The sequence below is a fragment of the Micropterus dolomieu genome, linkage group LG01, assembly GCF_021292245.1.
Source record: "Micropterus dolomieu isolate WLL.071019.BEF.003 ecotype Adirondacks linkage group LG01, ASM2129224v1, whole genome shotgun sequence".
Classification (NCBI taxonomy): domain Eukaryota; kingdom Metazoa; phylum Chordata; class Actinopteri; order Centrarchiformes; family Centrarchidae; genus Micropterus; species Micropterus dolomieu.
In genome coordinates, this window is record NC_060150.1 from 42,607,448 (window position 1) to 42,624,738 (window position 17,291).

General features: G+C 40.0%; 1 protein-coding gene across 1 annotated transcript in view; it reads left to right on the forward strand.

Moving 5' to 3' along the window:
• Positions 1 to 512: 512 nt before the first annotated feature.
• LOC123961428 (dipeptidyl aminopeptidase-like protein 6) overlaps positions 513 to 17,291 on the forward strand; it is a 238,933-nt gene continuing 222,154 nt past the window's right edge. The window contains exons 1-2 of the mRNA XM_046036957.1: positions 513 to 863; positions 970 to 1,037. Of these exons, the coding sequence (XP_045892913.1) occupies positions 981 to 1,037 (57 nt within the window). The 5' untranslated portion in view covers positions 513 to 863; positions 970 to 980. The remainder of the gene's footprint in view (positions 864 to 969; positions 1,038 to 17,291) is intronic.

Consider the following 17,291-nt stretch of genomic DNA (forward strand, 5'->3'; position numbering starts at 1 on the left):
CCACACTGCAAACCTCTCTGAATGTGACTGACAACCACTTTGTCACAGCTTAGCACCGCCCTATCCACATAATTGTCACACTTCAGTGGAAGCTTGCCCTTCTAACATTCATTTATTATGCTATAATTGAAACTAAACAAATCCACTTCCTCGTGTTGAGGTAATGATTGTAATGGTCACAAATAATTTGTCACTTGGAATTGTTGGTGTCCGTCATCCTACTTGAATTTGATAGAGGTCACTCTTAGTGCTGTTATTAGAGTAGGCTACTTTAAAAAGAACGAGACATCTCAACCAGAAAGTAGGAAAATGATAGAGACTTGGAGAATTGTTTTTAATAAATATATCTACACAGTCTGGTATGATGTCTATCCTCATGATACATGATTATAGTGTATATTGCAGTCCCCACTGCTGTTTTCTGCTCTGGAGTGGGCGAGCAATGTTGACAGGCTCCTTCTTCAACCCAATGTAAGCTGTCAGATGGGGTGCGCTTGCGCAATTGCCGCGCTCACACATCTACACACACACACAAATAGACGGGTCCGTCAGTGTGAGCAGGTTAGTGTTTAAAATCATCTTGGAAGTGCGTGAATATAAAGGAATTACTGTCACAAAAGTGACAGTAAGTGGGTTTAAAGCCACCAGTTTTACCAGTTGATTTATGTGGGAAAGTTTTCATCGGATTTACATTTGACTTCGTGGCAATCAGCAGCACTTTTGCGTGAAAAAACAATCAGGAAATCTCGTTAAATTCTCCGGACTACATCTGGGGAAACATTAGACAATTTAATGCATCTCTGAACAGCAAACAAGCTCGTTGCAAGCCGATAACGAGGAGCGACAGCGATCCTGCGCACCAGGTAAACCAAACACTCATCAGATTTACGTGCTCGCCTGCTTGAATATGACTCAAACTTTGAGCTTGTCAGAAAAAAAACCCTGCATTATTTTATCGCTTTTTCGCAGACGTTTTCGCCATGAACCAAACGGCAGGAGCCACAAACGCATATCGCAGATGCTCCAAGAATGGAAAGGTAATAAAGACTTATTCAGAGAAGTTGAGATTTGAACTAAACGCGCTGCTTTTCGTGCCCTCAGGCATGGTGCAGCTCTTCAGGCAGCATGGGGCAGTGATAATGGATGATTACAAGCTCAGAAAAAGCTTTGTAGACGCTGTTTTCAGCATTTGGGATTATTGCGCTTTGGAGATGTTATACATTCTGTCCCGGATACAGTTTGTTGGCTGCATCAGCTTAATTAAAGGGAAAGATGTTAGTGGCCAGTTGGAAGGTTTTGTGCAAGACTAGCCAATTTGTGTAGTCCACATTGCAAAGGGAAAAAAAGCTAGTTTTAGCAAGTTTTTTGCTGCTCAGCTCCAAGATGATAACATTGTTTCTCACCAGCGCTGTTTTACTAAGCCTGTGACCCATATTACAAGGCTTCTGTTGCTGCTGCTGTGTGTAGGGTGGGGAGGGGTGAGGGGGTGAGGTGAGGATGACAGTGTGTGAGTGGAGGTGGGATGAAAGGAAGGTTGGGGGGGAGCTGGAGACTGTGGGAGGAAAAGGAGAGTGCATGATAGTCTTTCCAGTGAAACCATTAGAGGCTCTGGTGTGTGTGTATGGGGGCTGCTCTCATTCCCAACACATCTGGCTCTGTCAACATGCACCATCAGAGGAGTTGAAGTGTGAAAGCTTATTTATCACCAGCAGCTATCACACATGGAACATCTACACCAGATTTCCTAGTGTTTACAAATATTGATTTTTATTCTACAAATATTTGGAGTTGATGTGTATTGATTGGAGAGGTGCTTGTTCACTCATAGAGCTGTTTAGAATGATCTGGTAAATGAGTCCTGATGGGCATGAATTAACACACACTGTTGCATTGTGTTGGTTAACACTCTCAGTTTAATTGACCCTGACAGTTGCCTTCTTTCTCAGTGTGATGATGCAGGCCATGATAGTTGACACTGGGAATTAAGGGACTTCAGCTTCAAAATACGTGTGGTTATTCAAAGCATGCAGCGAGCCTGCTAAATGCATGGTTGTTTGATCATAAAATAATGAAGTGATTTCCAACCAGGGGTAGCATAGCTTGTACCGTGGGGGTACTTCTGCAGTTACCAGCGGGTGCAAAAGTTAATGGTGGCTCCGTCAAATTCGTGAAACAGAATCCACACGATCAGATGCAACTGCTTCAGATTAGTGTTAAAGTGCATGAAAACTAGCTAGTAAGCTAGAGAAGTGCAAAAGTAGGCCTGATGGATAAACCGTTTAACACATTAGGAAAAGCTAAGGGATAAATGGCCAAAATAGTTAGCTAACAGCAAGCGAGCTGAGAAGTGTAACAGCTAAAAGGTAATGGATAAATAGTTTAAATAGCTAGCTAGAAATAATGAATGAATGGTTGAAATTTCTAACTGGATATATGATCTTAAATGGATAAATGGGCCTTAAATAGGCCTAGTAAAGTTCAAAGCAGTAGGTAAAAGTAAAGGATAACCAGTTTTAATAGTTAGCTAAAAGTAAAGGAAAACTTGTTGAATAAGACAGATAAATGTAATGGATAAATGGTGGAAACAAAAGTGGTACCCTACTACAAATGTTCATTTGTATAAAACACATATTGTAATATTTACTTTTATATAATCATTAGTGTTAAATAACACTGACTCCAGTGAATTCAAATGAACAGATTTGGAAGATGATGGTTGGTGCTGTTGAAGGGCTGTGGGGGGTACATGAGACAAAGTTTGGAAACCACTGCCATTTAATTCACTGTTGTTGACATGCGTGTTTACATACTGTCCTTTGCACTATAGTGTTCCCTGTATTTGTTTGCAGGTAATATCGGTGTCCGTACTGTAATATTTGGAAGTGCTTTCACTCACTGCTTGTTCTAATTCTGGGGTGTTTCATCTCCACTTACACATCAACCTTTAGAGAGAAAATAGATTCAGACTAAATACGTCTCCAAAAACTCTTGTCTCCAGACAGCAGTGTCCGTTTCATTATCTGTCCTGTGGCTGCTTTTAGCCTGCCGGCAGGATTGTCTGCTATTTCAAACTGTTATTTGTGCCCGTTTTTTTTAAAGCTTCGGTGCTGCAGAGAATTTGTCTTTGAGTTGTCTCTCTCTCTCTCTGTGGAGTTTCTATTTCCAGTCATGTTGATAGTCGGCCACAGAGACATTTCATCGTGGATTAATGACACTCTGATTAGGTCTGCATGTGTTCTGCAGCCCTCCCAACAGGATAAGCTTCACATGGTCATCAGTATGAGACAAGCTTTGACAGGTTTATAAACACCTTTAAATGAGAGGGAGATCAAGTGCGCTGTGTCTTGAGATCATTTTTAGTTTGCATACCTTGTTTTTAAAAGGAATGACTGACCCTGAAACATTGAAGAAATTGGCCATGTAGCCAGCATTCCTGCACCCATGGTGTTGTTTGTTGGTGTTGCAGATAACTGAAAACATATTTTTATACTGAATCCCTGAAATCTGCACTCCATTTAGCCAGTTAGCTATGGGAATTACATAAATACATCACCAACAAACAACAACATGGGGTTTTGTTCTTTTTATCACAAATCAGCAGCCTTTTTTTCTAGGCTCAGGGAAAATCAATGAGACACTGACAGTGGCCTTCAAAGACCATCATGCAGTGCAGCAACATCTCGGAGCCTTATGTCGAATATAACGGCGCCTTTTAGAAGCTTTTTAAATAAATATAACCATCACATTGTTCCTGTTTTGCTCACTTTTCACACCTATTATCTATCTTCTTGCACAGAGAGGCCCTTTCTGGGGGTTGTTCTCCTGGGAAATGTAGGAAGTCATTAGTAGAAGTAGATGTGGCAGTTTGAAGGAGCGGAGGTACACACAAAAACAAAACTTTATCTCAAATTGATAATATTTAGTACTGCAATGTCAATTCATCAATAAGTCAAAAAAAGAAATAATTATCGGCCAAGCAAAAATACCAAATACTCGCTGGATATAGCTTCTCAGATGTGTATACTTGCTTATTTTCTGTGTTTTTATGTCATTGTAAACTGAGTATATCTGGGATTTGAACATTTTAAGATCTTGGACTCAAAACATTTGATTGATCAGGAAATTAAACATCAGTTTAATTATTTGATTGCAACACTAAAATCTAGTGTAAGAATACCTTGTTTCTGTGATGCATGTAGGGGGTGACTTGTCATCTATGTTTAAATTTCCATCATCAGATCACCTGTTGTAGTGTCGCTCATCATGCTTCCTAAAAAAACAAACAAAAGAAACAAACCAACAAAAAGCAAATGACAAAATGCATCATCAGTATTGTTGATATTTAACCTAATATGTAAGTTGAAAACAAGCATGTCATACTCCACTGATGCACAACCACCTCTTACTTTATCATGTTTCTCATGTGACTGTTTTGGAAGATAAAACTGAAGAGTGGACAGGATTGTATTGCAGTTTTAGCTGTGATGGAAATAGTGTCTAGGCATAAAATAACCAATAGAGGGCAGTGTGGTACTGCAGTACATGTACCTGGTAAGGGAGTCTTGCCTCGTCTTGGTAGAATGTGTATTATTTCGAAAATGTTATTTTCGATTGTGTTGTTCGATTGACTTGGACTTAAAACAGACTTACAGATACATTATACACAATTACAGAAGATATTTTCTTGCCAGGAGCAATTTGACCACATGGTTTAATTTGCACAGTTGTTCCACTGCCTTAATCCTTCACTGTCTCTTCTTTGGCTCAGCTTGATCAATATGTATAGCAGTCTTTCCATGATAATATGCACTAGTGACAGTACTTGTTCTGTAAAAAAGAAAAAAAAGTGAGTTTTTTTTTTTTGGCTACAGTATTATGGCTATATTTTATGAATGTAAGATTTCCATTGCTCTGACAGTGATTCAGAGCTTAACTTATTTTTGACTCCATAGTTCATGCTGCTTCTTTCTTTTGTCTTGTCTCTGTCACAGCAGGCTAGTCTGATTATCTTGCCCTTTGACAGCCCTGCAGTTCTGCACACTAAATCCCAATTAGCTCCCCTAGTTTCAGAACCATTCGCAACTTTGCTAATCTCTGCATCTGCAAAGCCCAGAAAATCGCCCAATTCTTGTGATTATAGTTTCATAATGAGAATATGAAAGTTTAATTTGTGTGACTCAGTTGAGACACAGAAAAAAATTACAATAATGGTCCCCTGCAATGAATATGTATTAACTGCTGCTGCCCAAACATAAATTGATCGCTTGACTAAATCTGTCTGTTGAAAGTATTGGACTTAAATAATTGGATATTCCCTGAGGTTTATTTGTCAGTCTCATTACTACATGGGTGTTTTTTTGTGTGTGTTTTAAACTAAAACTAATTTGTTTCTGCAGTTATTGAGCTTTCATCAGAATACAAATAACTACGGTACCCAGTTATTCAGAGAGCAGTAGGGTTAAACGGATAATTCAAGGAGCATAGGAGCTAAGCGGAAAGGTATTTGGATTGAGGGTAGACTTCTTAATTACCGCGGCTTTGTTGGCCAACAGCGGGGCAAACACCAGCGTGAATATGCCAAGTATTGATCCCTGCTCTCATTACACTGCCGGCCCATTGTAATGCACAGTTATCACTCCAACTCCCTCACTGGAGTCTATGGAAATGATCATTGATTATTTTTTTTCCTTTACTTGCACCCTTGGTAAAATGGCAGGAGAATGCTTATCTCAATCATCTTTGAACTTTCTGTTCTCGAGGCCCTCTCTTGCTCATTAGCATCAGTAATCTTCTTTTGACTCTTGATGACGGGGCCTGCCACTGGTCAAACAGAACCCATTCCTGCTATACGGTAGTTGCCTTTGTAGTGCGGCATCTTTGTTGCTCTTTCATGCTGGCCTGCAACACATAAAAGATGCTGTCTGGTAGCGATGTGATCAAGACAGTCTTGACTCTGTGTCTGGGGGGAAAAAACAAACACACCTTGTGCATTTCTCTGTATTTGCATGGGAACTTGTTTAGAGTGTACACAATGAAATTACATTTGGAGCCATGCATCTGAGAGTTCTACCACAGTGAAATAAATAATGCAGCACGCAAAGAGAATAGATTTTCTTACTTTTAACACCAGTAGCTGAAGGTTTTTCTTAAATGTGTTGCCGATTGCTAATTCTGCTGTAGTGGCATTTTCTCTTTGTGTGTGCACTGAATCATCAGGTGCTGCAGCCGTGGCCCCCTGCCTGAGCTCATACTACAGAGATAATCCATGAGGAAACAAGAGCTTTATTACAGTCTGTTAGCGTGGGAAAAACATGCAAACATGACATGATGCCTACATGCGTGCACATTCAAAGTCAAAAGCTGTGTTTGTGCTACTCAGCTACAACAACTCGGACGTAGCTCTGTGTTTTCCTGGTGATGATTGACACCGCTGGGAGTGTAATTGAATGAGTCACCGAGACCTCCCCGGCCCTTTGAGTGAGCGGTTGGCTCGGTAAAATGCTTGGGTCATGACAGCCCATCTGGTGGCGTATCACATGCAGTCAACAAGGCCCCACGAGACAAATGGCGCCACAACAGTAAACAGCCGCCGCTGGTTGGGAGCCATATCTAAAATCACAAGCATATCCGCTATGTGCCCCCAGAGGCCTCAGTACCCATCTAACAAGACTGCCTGATGCATTCAAAGTATTTGATGCTGTCAGAGCCGGCCGCACTGGATTTGACCATTTCTTTTCCAACTTTTATGGACATACGATGCAAATGAGGAGCTTCAATAGAATATTGCAATGTGCTGATGTGCAGGAGCTGAGGGCTCCGGGTCAGGTTTGAGTTTGCCCTCTGCTGGATGAAAGAGTTCATGATCTTCAGTGAAAGAGCCACAAGTCTCACTCAGCAAAGTGAGTTGGTGCATAATGAGGCATCTGAAACCATTGCATTAATGGTTTCTTAATGGTGAGACTAAATTGAAGCGGTTTGCATTATGAAGAGTTTAATTATAGGGATGTGGAGCCTTTTTTGAAAAGGCTGGTTTTAGAAGGACTGGATGGACTGTTGCAGCAAATTATGATTCAAACTGTTTATAGGCTGCAGTCTGTGTCAGACAGCATTACTCTATTCCCTAAGAGAGACACAGTGGGGCTTTCCAACTCATCATGTAAGATAGCAGGTCCTTGGTTACTCTAAATAAACCACACTTTTATTAATTTCATTCCATATCGGGAAAATAAAGAAGAAAGATCTGCTTGTGTTGCCGTCGTTGTATGGTTGCTGTGTTTGATCCTGCAGTTGTAACTTACTATACATGCACTTGGATTGGAAACGCAGATGAAAAAAGGCCATGTTCTGTTTCTCCAATCACTGTTTATCCTTATCTCCCCTAAACCCACGCAACAGCGCCCAGGGCAAACTTATGTGCTGAGTGGCCTTGGTCAGATATCTAGAGAGATGTATAGAAATAGCCATACATCTTCATGGGTTTATTCTGCCCGTGTTCTCTGTCCTGCAGACAATTTTCAACAGTGTTGTTTTAGAAAATGTAGAAAAATGCAATCTGAACGGAGTCCTCTACAACAGTAATATCCATAGACTCGCAAAATGATCATTAGTCATTTAATCGCCACTGTTTTATTGAGAAGGGGGGAAAAAAAAAAAAAGTGAAGAAAGCACCCAGTGGGAGTGAACATTTTCTAATATCCAGTGACTGGATATCTCATTTGTATGAATATAAAAAAGATTTCAGGAATATGAAACATAATGACTTATTAAAAGTGACAGTTATGCATTGTGGCAGACCATTACAATTACTCTAGAATGTGCATTTTCGTCAACATGTCAGTTGTCAATGAGAACGAGCACTTCCCGGATACTGATCTGCATTTTCTTCAGCCTTCGGAGGCAGTTATCATACTCTAATCATCAAACTGAAGTGTGTTTCTGTGGATAATGGATCTTTTCTTCCAAAATAGTTCAGTATTTTGAACTGTTCCTTCATATCATACAGATGGATGACAAATTTAAAGAATGAAACAAGGCAAAGTGCTCTGTGTCGGTCGGTGCAGTATTATCCACTCCAGAACTCCTTGTGGAGCTGTAAACGCTACAATACCAATGTTGCTAGCAGTAGATTGCTACTTTTGCAAAATCTGCATGTTGATATTTTGCCATGTGAATATCTTATTTTTTTTTTTTTTTTTTTCTCGTCTCAACAAGAGGCCAATTTGTTATTGTACAGTTCTGGAAATTCATTCAAACACAAGTAATGAATCAAAAAAACCATCCAGTCCCATTCACTACCGTTGCTGTCACTATGTCCTACAAGTTGTTAAACAAGTTTAAATTCCTAAATGACAAAACAGGTTAAACGCATTCCAAAACGAAATCTATGTAATTTACATCCATAGCTCTACCTAAACAATTGTGCCTTTTTTAATGTTTCTTCAGGGAATGATCAGGCTTAAAAAAACAACAGCAGAAAGGGTTAGGGGTCAGGCTTGACATTTGCTTCTCATTTAATTCTGAATTAAATCTATGACCTTAATATGAAGACCTCCTTAGAAGCAAAAAAAAAAATAGAATAAATGGGCGAGATGCTATAAAAATCATTTGAATCACATGCTATGGCCCAGATCTTAACATAACTGAATGCCTACGGGAGATTTTTCGAGCAGTTCTCTCCACCGCTAATCATCAAACCACCAAATGAGGGAGAATCCTTTTGAAAGACTCATGGTTCATTCCTCCAGTAGAGTTCAAGAGACTTGGAGAATCAAAGCTAAAGAGCACTGAAGCTGTTCTGGAGGCACACGCTGGCCTAACTACTTAATAAAAGGCGTATTCACATTATCATGGAAAAACAGCACAACCATTCAAACTTAAATTTTTAAATTTAAACTTGTTAAACAACTTGTAGGACATTGTGACAGCAATGGTAGTGAATGGGACTGGATCGTTTTCTGATTCAAAGATGGAGAGCGGTGGACCAATTGCAAAATGTTTGACCCAGATCACAGAACAGTAGCTTGTGTTAATGTGAATATTTCCATCTTACAGTGGCAATCCTTGTGTTGTGCTGTAGACATGAACTTTACTATATAAAATAATTGGAAAAGAACAATGCAAATCTATATGTGGGTGGATTTCGAAATTTGGCAGTCAAATCATAGCACTTCTGCCCATCACCCCAGTGGGATCTATAACTACACCCGTAGCTTATTAAGTAAATGCACATTGAGCCTTTCTACACCGCTATGAGTGAAGTGAAATGTGTGGGCTGACTTTGTGAGGTTGCTGACAGATACTTCAGTAAATACATGTCCAGCTAGTTGATCAAGGACATTTTCTGAGAATCATAATCCTTTTATTGTTTTTTAGGTTCTTTTGCACGAAGGTTTATTTTTCAGCTAACATTTGGCAGCCTTGCTATTATTATTTTTTTTAAATCCATAAAACCAGCTTATGAGCCATGGCATTTAAAGATGAATCTGTTATTTAATATTGTTATTAGCTGATGTACTGTTATTGATCTGAGTTCCTTTTACAGTCATCTCATGTTGTGTTAGTCGAGGTACAGGAAATGGAACCATTTGATTTATTTGCAGTGCAGCTGTTTCTGCCCTTTTGATTTCAAGTTCTGTGTCTTGAGAACCCCAAGTGTCTTCTTAAAGAACCGTTGGGGCTCCTTCCACACAGACCCGTTATTTGAAACCATTTTTGATGATGCCTTAATCCCTACTCTTCTTCATTATAGTGTTAAGTGTGTTCCAGGGAATATCTAGGTCTTTGAAATCCTTTTTATAACCTTCTCCTAAGCTGAGCCTCTCAGCAGTAAGCTCTTCAAGACTTCATGTTAGCTCCTGGTTGCCCATGCATGTCTCTGCACACTGACATACACTGAGCAACAAAGAACCTTTCTGGTCAAATCCTTTAATTAGAATCCCATCACTTGATTTCAGGGGAAAGTACATTAGCTTTGTACATGCATTAAATGCGATCAGTTAAACCTCAGCAAGCTTGCAATCCTCCAATTTTAAAGTGTGCTGCACAATCAAGGAGTTATAGTTTCCTGGTTTTTACACAAAAGAGCCATTTTTGTCCTGATTTTTGCTCCTTTCTGTGCTCACGGAATTAAATCGTTTCCTTTTTTCAATCCGTGGGTTATTATTATTATTTTTTTTATTCAAAACATTAGTTTTTGTGACCTTAAACTGTCAATGTGTATTGTGTTAAAACAGATTTTGTGTCACTGTATGCGTTTTAAATTGACACTTTAACAGTGTAGAGATTGCATTACCACCTTTTTTAAAGTGATTTTAAACCCTTCTATATGTGTGCTGCACATTGGATTTTGAACTAAGGCATTCATTTAGCCCTATTCGGTCTCATAGCTTGGCACTCCGCTGGCTTTGCCATGACTTTTACATATTGTTTTCCGAGCTCTGTCCTTGTCTCACTGCACTTCCAATCTGCAGCCTTTATTGAAATGTATAGCGTGGCCCTGCCACTGCCCATTTTCATATAACTAGTGGAGGCAATTTTATTGACTTATTGCAAAAAGTTGGTGTATAACTGATCGCACAAGCTTCATCTGTCCTAGCGTCCCTGGCAGTTAAAAAGAGATGATTTGTGGTGTTAACTCCCATGGTACTCTACATTGCCCTAAAACAAGATGCTGTTCCCCTTGACAATGAACACTCACCGCCTGAACATAAACAACAGTTTTATTGTGCTCCTGTCTGTGAGCCTCCAAATCAATGCTTTGTAAATCATCCTCAGGAGGCATGCAAACACAGATCCATTTCGTGTAGCCAAAACATCTATGGACACACTGGCACATTAATACAGATGGATAAAGAGCAAAGGGCCAACGCTGTGTACTGCCAGCGAATGATAATGAATGGTTTTGTGGCAAAATGGCAGGGAATCAGAGATGTAGGGATCAGTAAAGCCATCAACCATGTTTTCAACTCTATTCAAAACTTGAGCTGTCATTAAAGTTTAACAAAAGCACAATACTTTCTGAAATTTCACTACTGCTGAACCTCACCTTGCTGCCTGTTTGTATTAGTTTCACTTAATGGGTTTTGTGCCTCCAGAGACGGTACAATCTAAAATGAGCAGCAAGCTGTAGACAACGGCAGAAAGTGGGACAGATATGCAGGTGCAAAGTTGAAAAACAGCCTACTCAGCCCTGTCCTTTAGGCTAACCTGGTTTAGTGTATAGCCCTGCAGTGCATACAAGTGTGCAGTCTGTTGCATGAAATTCCTCAGTACGCTGTTGCCTCAGGGATTAATCTTTTAGCATCATTACCTCTTCTCTTAATGATACATTTTAATGTCTTAATGAGCACCCTGTGGCACCAGTACTCTAGCGTTTAAGTTACTAGGCTACACCTTAAGATTCTCATTGCATCAAACGTCATCTTTGATACTATTTACGGCCGATACGTTTTTCCGCATTAGTCATTCACTGTAATTGCGTCTTTATGTAGTAGCTTTCATCGTTAGTGGTGGAGTCTGTGAGGCATGCGGCATTTCATGTCATGCAGAAGACAATATGAGATGTATTACCATGTCAAAGGATATTTATGACGTGTCGTGTTTAGTCTTCTTGATTAAAACAACTTGATGCAATGAATCTTCTCAGCCCGTGGTTTGTTTGGGTGTGCACTGTAAAAAGGATCAGCTCAAGGCTTGTTTACTGCTCCAGTGATTGATGCACTTGCCATTTTGAATGGAGCTCTGGGACTGGTATCATTAAAGGAATGGTTCAACATTTTGGGAAGCATGCTCATTCGCTTTCTAGCTGAGAGTTCTCTGAACAGTAAAGATGAAGCTAGCTTGACGCAAAGACTGGAAAAAAGGAGGGAGGGAGGGAGGGGGGGGGCAGCCTGCCTGGCCCTGTCTGTAACAAAAACTCCCTACCAGCACCTGTGACTAATTGACATTTGTTTAATGTACAAAAAGTGTAAAAATGACACCTTTATAGTTTTGAGAGCATTTATGTGTTGGACAATTTCTTGTCCAGGTGCAGTCATTTCACACCTGGCATCACGATGTCATCCATCACTCTGATATTTACCCTACACAGACATTCGCAGCTGATATGCACTGCAGCCTGCAGGTGAAAGTGGTCGACCATTACGGAGTTTCATCTGAATTCCAAAAGCGGCACACAGGCTTGTTTCAGGGAGGGCTGCGTTTGGCTTTTTGTATTACAGCAATGCATCACGGACGACGGTAAATGGGGGATTTTAGAGGGAAATGTCTCCACCAAGTGTGTCATGCCTCTGCACTGCTGTATGACAACTGACCATGTTGATGGCAGTGTCAAGGAAACTTGTTCCATCACTTTTTGCCTTGTAACTCCAGTTCCACTTTGATGTAATATCTCTGGAGAACACACAGATATCACACATCTGCTGCACTTTCTGTACACAGCCACTTTCTTTAAAAAAAAATGTATAGATCCACTTTTTACAGTGCTATTTACCATTTTCTGGCGTGTACACACGGGCAAGGTATGAAATGTGACACTAATTTGCATGCTGACAATGATTTCCAGTGAGATTGCACCCAGCTGATTGATGGCCACGCTGTTGCCCCAGAAACCACCTTGGGCGATGTGATATGACTCTCCCGTTATCAGACACTAAAGCATATTCCTGTAGTTAATCTTCCCAAATGGGCGTTCACAGGAGATATCCGGCATCCACGGGCCTTGACTGGTAATGAAAGACAGCCCTTTCCAGTGGCACGTCTGAATGCGGCTCATTTCAAAGCAGCAAGAATTACAAAGACGATGGCAGGAAGGGAGCTTTGCTTGCATGTTTCATTTATCACTGGTGTAGTGCAAAAAACTTCTATGTAAGACCCTAGTATGGCTGTATGATTAGTGTTGTGTGGTTTGAGTGAATTCATTCTACTGATAAATCATAATGTCAGGCAGTAAAGCGGCAGATGTGATCTGGTGCAACATAAGAGAGGCGTTGTGAAAGGACACAATGTGTAATGGCCACATTCAGACAGCGATGATGTTTGACAATAACGCAGATCTCATTTCATAATGACCCCTCGAAGGTAAATAGATACATAAAACTCTCTGGCAACAGTTTGGGGAGTGTCCGTCTCTATTTCAAAATAATAATAATAATTAATAATTCCCCAATACACAAAGTCTATTTAAAAAAAACAAACAAAAAGTGGAAGAACTTGACTGGCCTGCACAGAGCCCTGACCTCAACCCCATCCAAAACTCTTGGTGTCTGAATGGGAGCAAATCCCTGCACCCAGTTTCCAAAATCTTGTGGAAAGTGTTCCCAGAAGAATGAAGGCTATTGTGTTATTTTCAAACGTCCAAACTGATCCCCTTTAAGTGTACCGCATGTTCATGTGCGCACACATGTATGCGCTTATGGACGCACCATAGGCATTTTCAGCAGGATGGGGGACAATTATTTCAGCACTTAACACATGTACCAAGTGCACCTTTCAACAGCATGGACTCCCGTGAACGGAGGGTTTTCGTTGTTGGGTACTTTACGAAGGAAGAAGCAGTAAGCCTCCTGGATCTCTTGAAAAAAAGACCAACCTTTTCTTTGGCTTGACAGCTAACCGTTAGCATACTGACAGGTTCTGACAGAAAGAGCCGCAAGCTATGGCTCCTGCCTATGATCCAAAGGCTAGCAACAGCCTTGACAATGACACATTGATTTACACACACATACAGACAAATCAGTGATGAATTCAGACATGTGGTGCACTGTTAACGTTTTTATAGTAGGTTAGGTAATTCTAAGCGGGACAGAGCATGATAAACGTCAATAAAAGCCAGTATAATATCATAATTATCATATTAACTGTGGTGAAAATTGGTACAATTCTGTATCGAATGTTGAAAACCGGGACATTTTAGTGTTTTACAGTTATTTGTCAGGACTCAGGACACCCAGCTTGAAACTGGGACAATCCTGGACCAGCGACTTTCCACATAGATTGACTGGTCTTGACTTTTAAAGCTGGACAATCACATCACATCCACTTAGGTATACTGCATGAAATTCATCAGAGGGGCTGTGAAACTCTGTGGGCTGCATCTCCCTGATGGATAAACATGAACCACTCAGGCACGTGCAGGGTACAGCCAAACGCACAGTGTCATCAGTCAACTTTAATGGTTGTTATCATTACTGAGTCTTATTGTTTTACAGTCTGTTGACAGTAGAGTGGGACATATGTGTAAATATTAGCAGCTGAGATTCTAACAGACCAACAGGGAAGGTCTTTAAGCAACAAGTGTGTTTTTCCCACATTCCCACTCACTGTGTGTAACACACCCACATGGAGTCAGTGAACTGGAACGGCTCAGAAACCATAAATATGAATCATTTGCTGATACCTTTTATTTTCGAGGATAGTGTTTTTTTTTATTTTTATTTTTCATGTTCAAAAATCAAAAACACGAGCAAAAGTGTAAGGAATTAATTAAATCATGTGTATTGGCTTTAATGTACGCTGCAATTGTTAGCATGTCTAACTACATGTCTTACTTTGTATAGCTAGCTAACTAAGCGCTACTTCAAAGACCAAGGACCATTTCATTATCAAACACACACAGGGTTATGTTTATGTAAAATTTAATAATATTCTTGCATTTTTCCTTATCATGGTTTACTTGTAAATCGAGGACTAACTAGCTCTACACAGCAGTTTAAGAATAATGCTGTTTTTTCATTTCTGTGTCTTCACACAGATCATCATCGGGTGAAGATGGCTTTAGTTACTTTTCAGATTACATTTTTTCATACCCTTCCTGTCAAATGAAAACCAAGTACTTCCAAATTTGGTGATTTTGAATGTGAATATTTCTGATAAACTGGAGGATTACGTGTTTGTTTATTCTCCTAATTCTCCTACTCATTAAGCCAAATAAACTCCCCTTAAACCTCCCTTGGATCAGCTGGAAAATGCATCGTCACAAAGCTTAAAACAGGGCTGTTTTTTCTCTGTTACTTTTTAGAGGTATGTTGTTTTCACAGGACAGTGACGCTACATGTAGGCTATGATCTTATAGACCATGATGCATTGCTGTAGAATAAACTACCCAACAGTATATAAAGTAGTTAAAATGAACTCAACCAACATCCACAGCAGTAAAATGCAACATGCATATTAATGTGGCAGTATAGCAGAAACAACAGATATAATAGTGAAACACTGACAGGGAAATCTTTACTGCACTTACAGTACTTTAACTTTAAGTACATTTTAATAATATTATTACATACTTTTACTAAAGTAAGGTATTGAATGTGTGACTTATTTGTAGTGGAGTATTTTCAGTGTGGTATTAGTACTTTTACTTCAGTAAAGGATCCGAATACTTTTTCCAATACTGGCTGTGTGTGAATGTAAAGCTCGACAGGCAGGCAGGGCTTAGCAAACAATCAATGTATCATTCATTAAGAAGACATCTATTGACCACAGTCAGTCATGTCAACAATAATTCTTACCTGTCAATATATTGCAAGGGTTTAGTATTGAGTGAAACCTCTCAAATGTCCATTTGGTTTTGATAGTCTATGTGTGTGCTACTTGCACTAGCAGTGTAAAAAAAGTCCCACCTGACCTCTTCAGGACATATTCTTTCACGGACCTGATTGAGTCACTGTATTATATCAATCAGGGATAGAGTAGTAACCTCCAAAAAAGTGTATTATTACTTTAAAAAGAAGACATCTATTAAAAGTCAAAATGAAAATGTTTTTAGAATAACTTATGCATGCATAACATTGATTTTCATTTCCCGTACTTTCACTTTACACTCGTGTTCACATCCTTTTGAACTGCTCAAGAGTGAGTTGTGAAGCCGAAGCCAGCTGCTGTGCTGTGGGAACTCATCATCCGTCCCTGAGCGGAGCAGAGCAGGTTAAAGTGATGAATCTGATCCAAGTTCCTGACAAACGCCTGCTGTTCAAGGCAACTGTTCCATTAATATTCAGATGTGCTTACTGGCTCCGTCATCATGGGGTGGAGGGAAGCAAAAGTCCTCCTTAAGTTGGAAAATAATTACAGGAACTTTTCTGTCTCGTCCTGCCAACTGCTACTGAGTAGGGACAGTCTGTGAGGTAGTGCTGCAGTTTGTAATTTACTATGTCATATTTTATTAGGGTGTGTTAAAGTCAGTGCATTTGCAGAACTACAGAATTCTGAATTTAAGAGTGCTTTTCTCTAAAGCTAAAATAAAAAAGGCTAAAACTACTTTTCTATAGGCAAACTAAAAAATAATATACCACCAGACATACTGGCATTTATCTAACCAAACACCACATACGTTCATGATCTTTCAAGCTCTGTATGTGGCAGTGATGCCGCTAATAGACCTCCTGCATCGAGGCTCTGAGATTAATGTGCACTTTACATGCCTATGCACCATTTTTTTCCCCCCTGCTCCTGAATTCATTAGAGATGGTAACGATCTGTCGCTCTGACAGTCCGGGGCGGGGAAGGTCAGCTGATACCTCTTATCTAGATTGTGGAGCTCCCCACCAGCTGAGAGGTGCACCCAGCATTTCTTAGAGAAATTCGTAGAGAAAGATGTTTGAGATGCAGATCAGTGGACAGTGTAAGCGCTGAAATAGTTGCCTCCTGCTGCTCCATAATGGCTATATTTTCACCATATTTGCTCATCGTTTACCACTCTTAACATAGCCGAAACCCTGAGCCACATTTGAACTCAAAAGCACCTGGATAGTCTAGTTGTATCAGGAAAGGATTTCATGGCAGTCTCAGTTTCCTGGATTCAATTTGCTTTGACAGTGATATTGCTTACAGTCATTTTATTCCTCTTTGAATCAAGTCCAGAATCTCTCAGGCTGTCATTAAAACAGCAAAAGACAACGGTGACTGCAGCATAGAGGATATCATGGTATCAAGTAATTAAGTTGATAATGAAACCATCGATTTGTTCTGTGAAGGTCTCAGTTGAGTTTATTGTGCTGCATGACTGCCGTCACCAGAATGAAGCTTGTTCTCTGGACTCACTCCACTGGGGATCGAGGCCAATCAATCCAGGATTTGGGCAAGGTTTAATCGCTTTTGTTTAAATGGCTTCCCGCCTCTTCAAAGAATTTTGGTTTGGAACCCACGCAGACCAAAAAACTCTACAGTAAATATTCACAAATACACGCGCACACACACAGTTATAATGTAACACTCAATGTGTAAAATGATATAATATGAGGTCACAAAGACTTGTCTATGGAGGCTTGCTTCAGCGATTTGACATGGTTGTG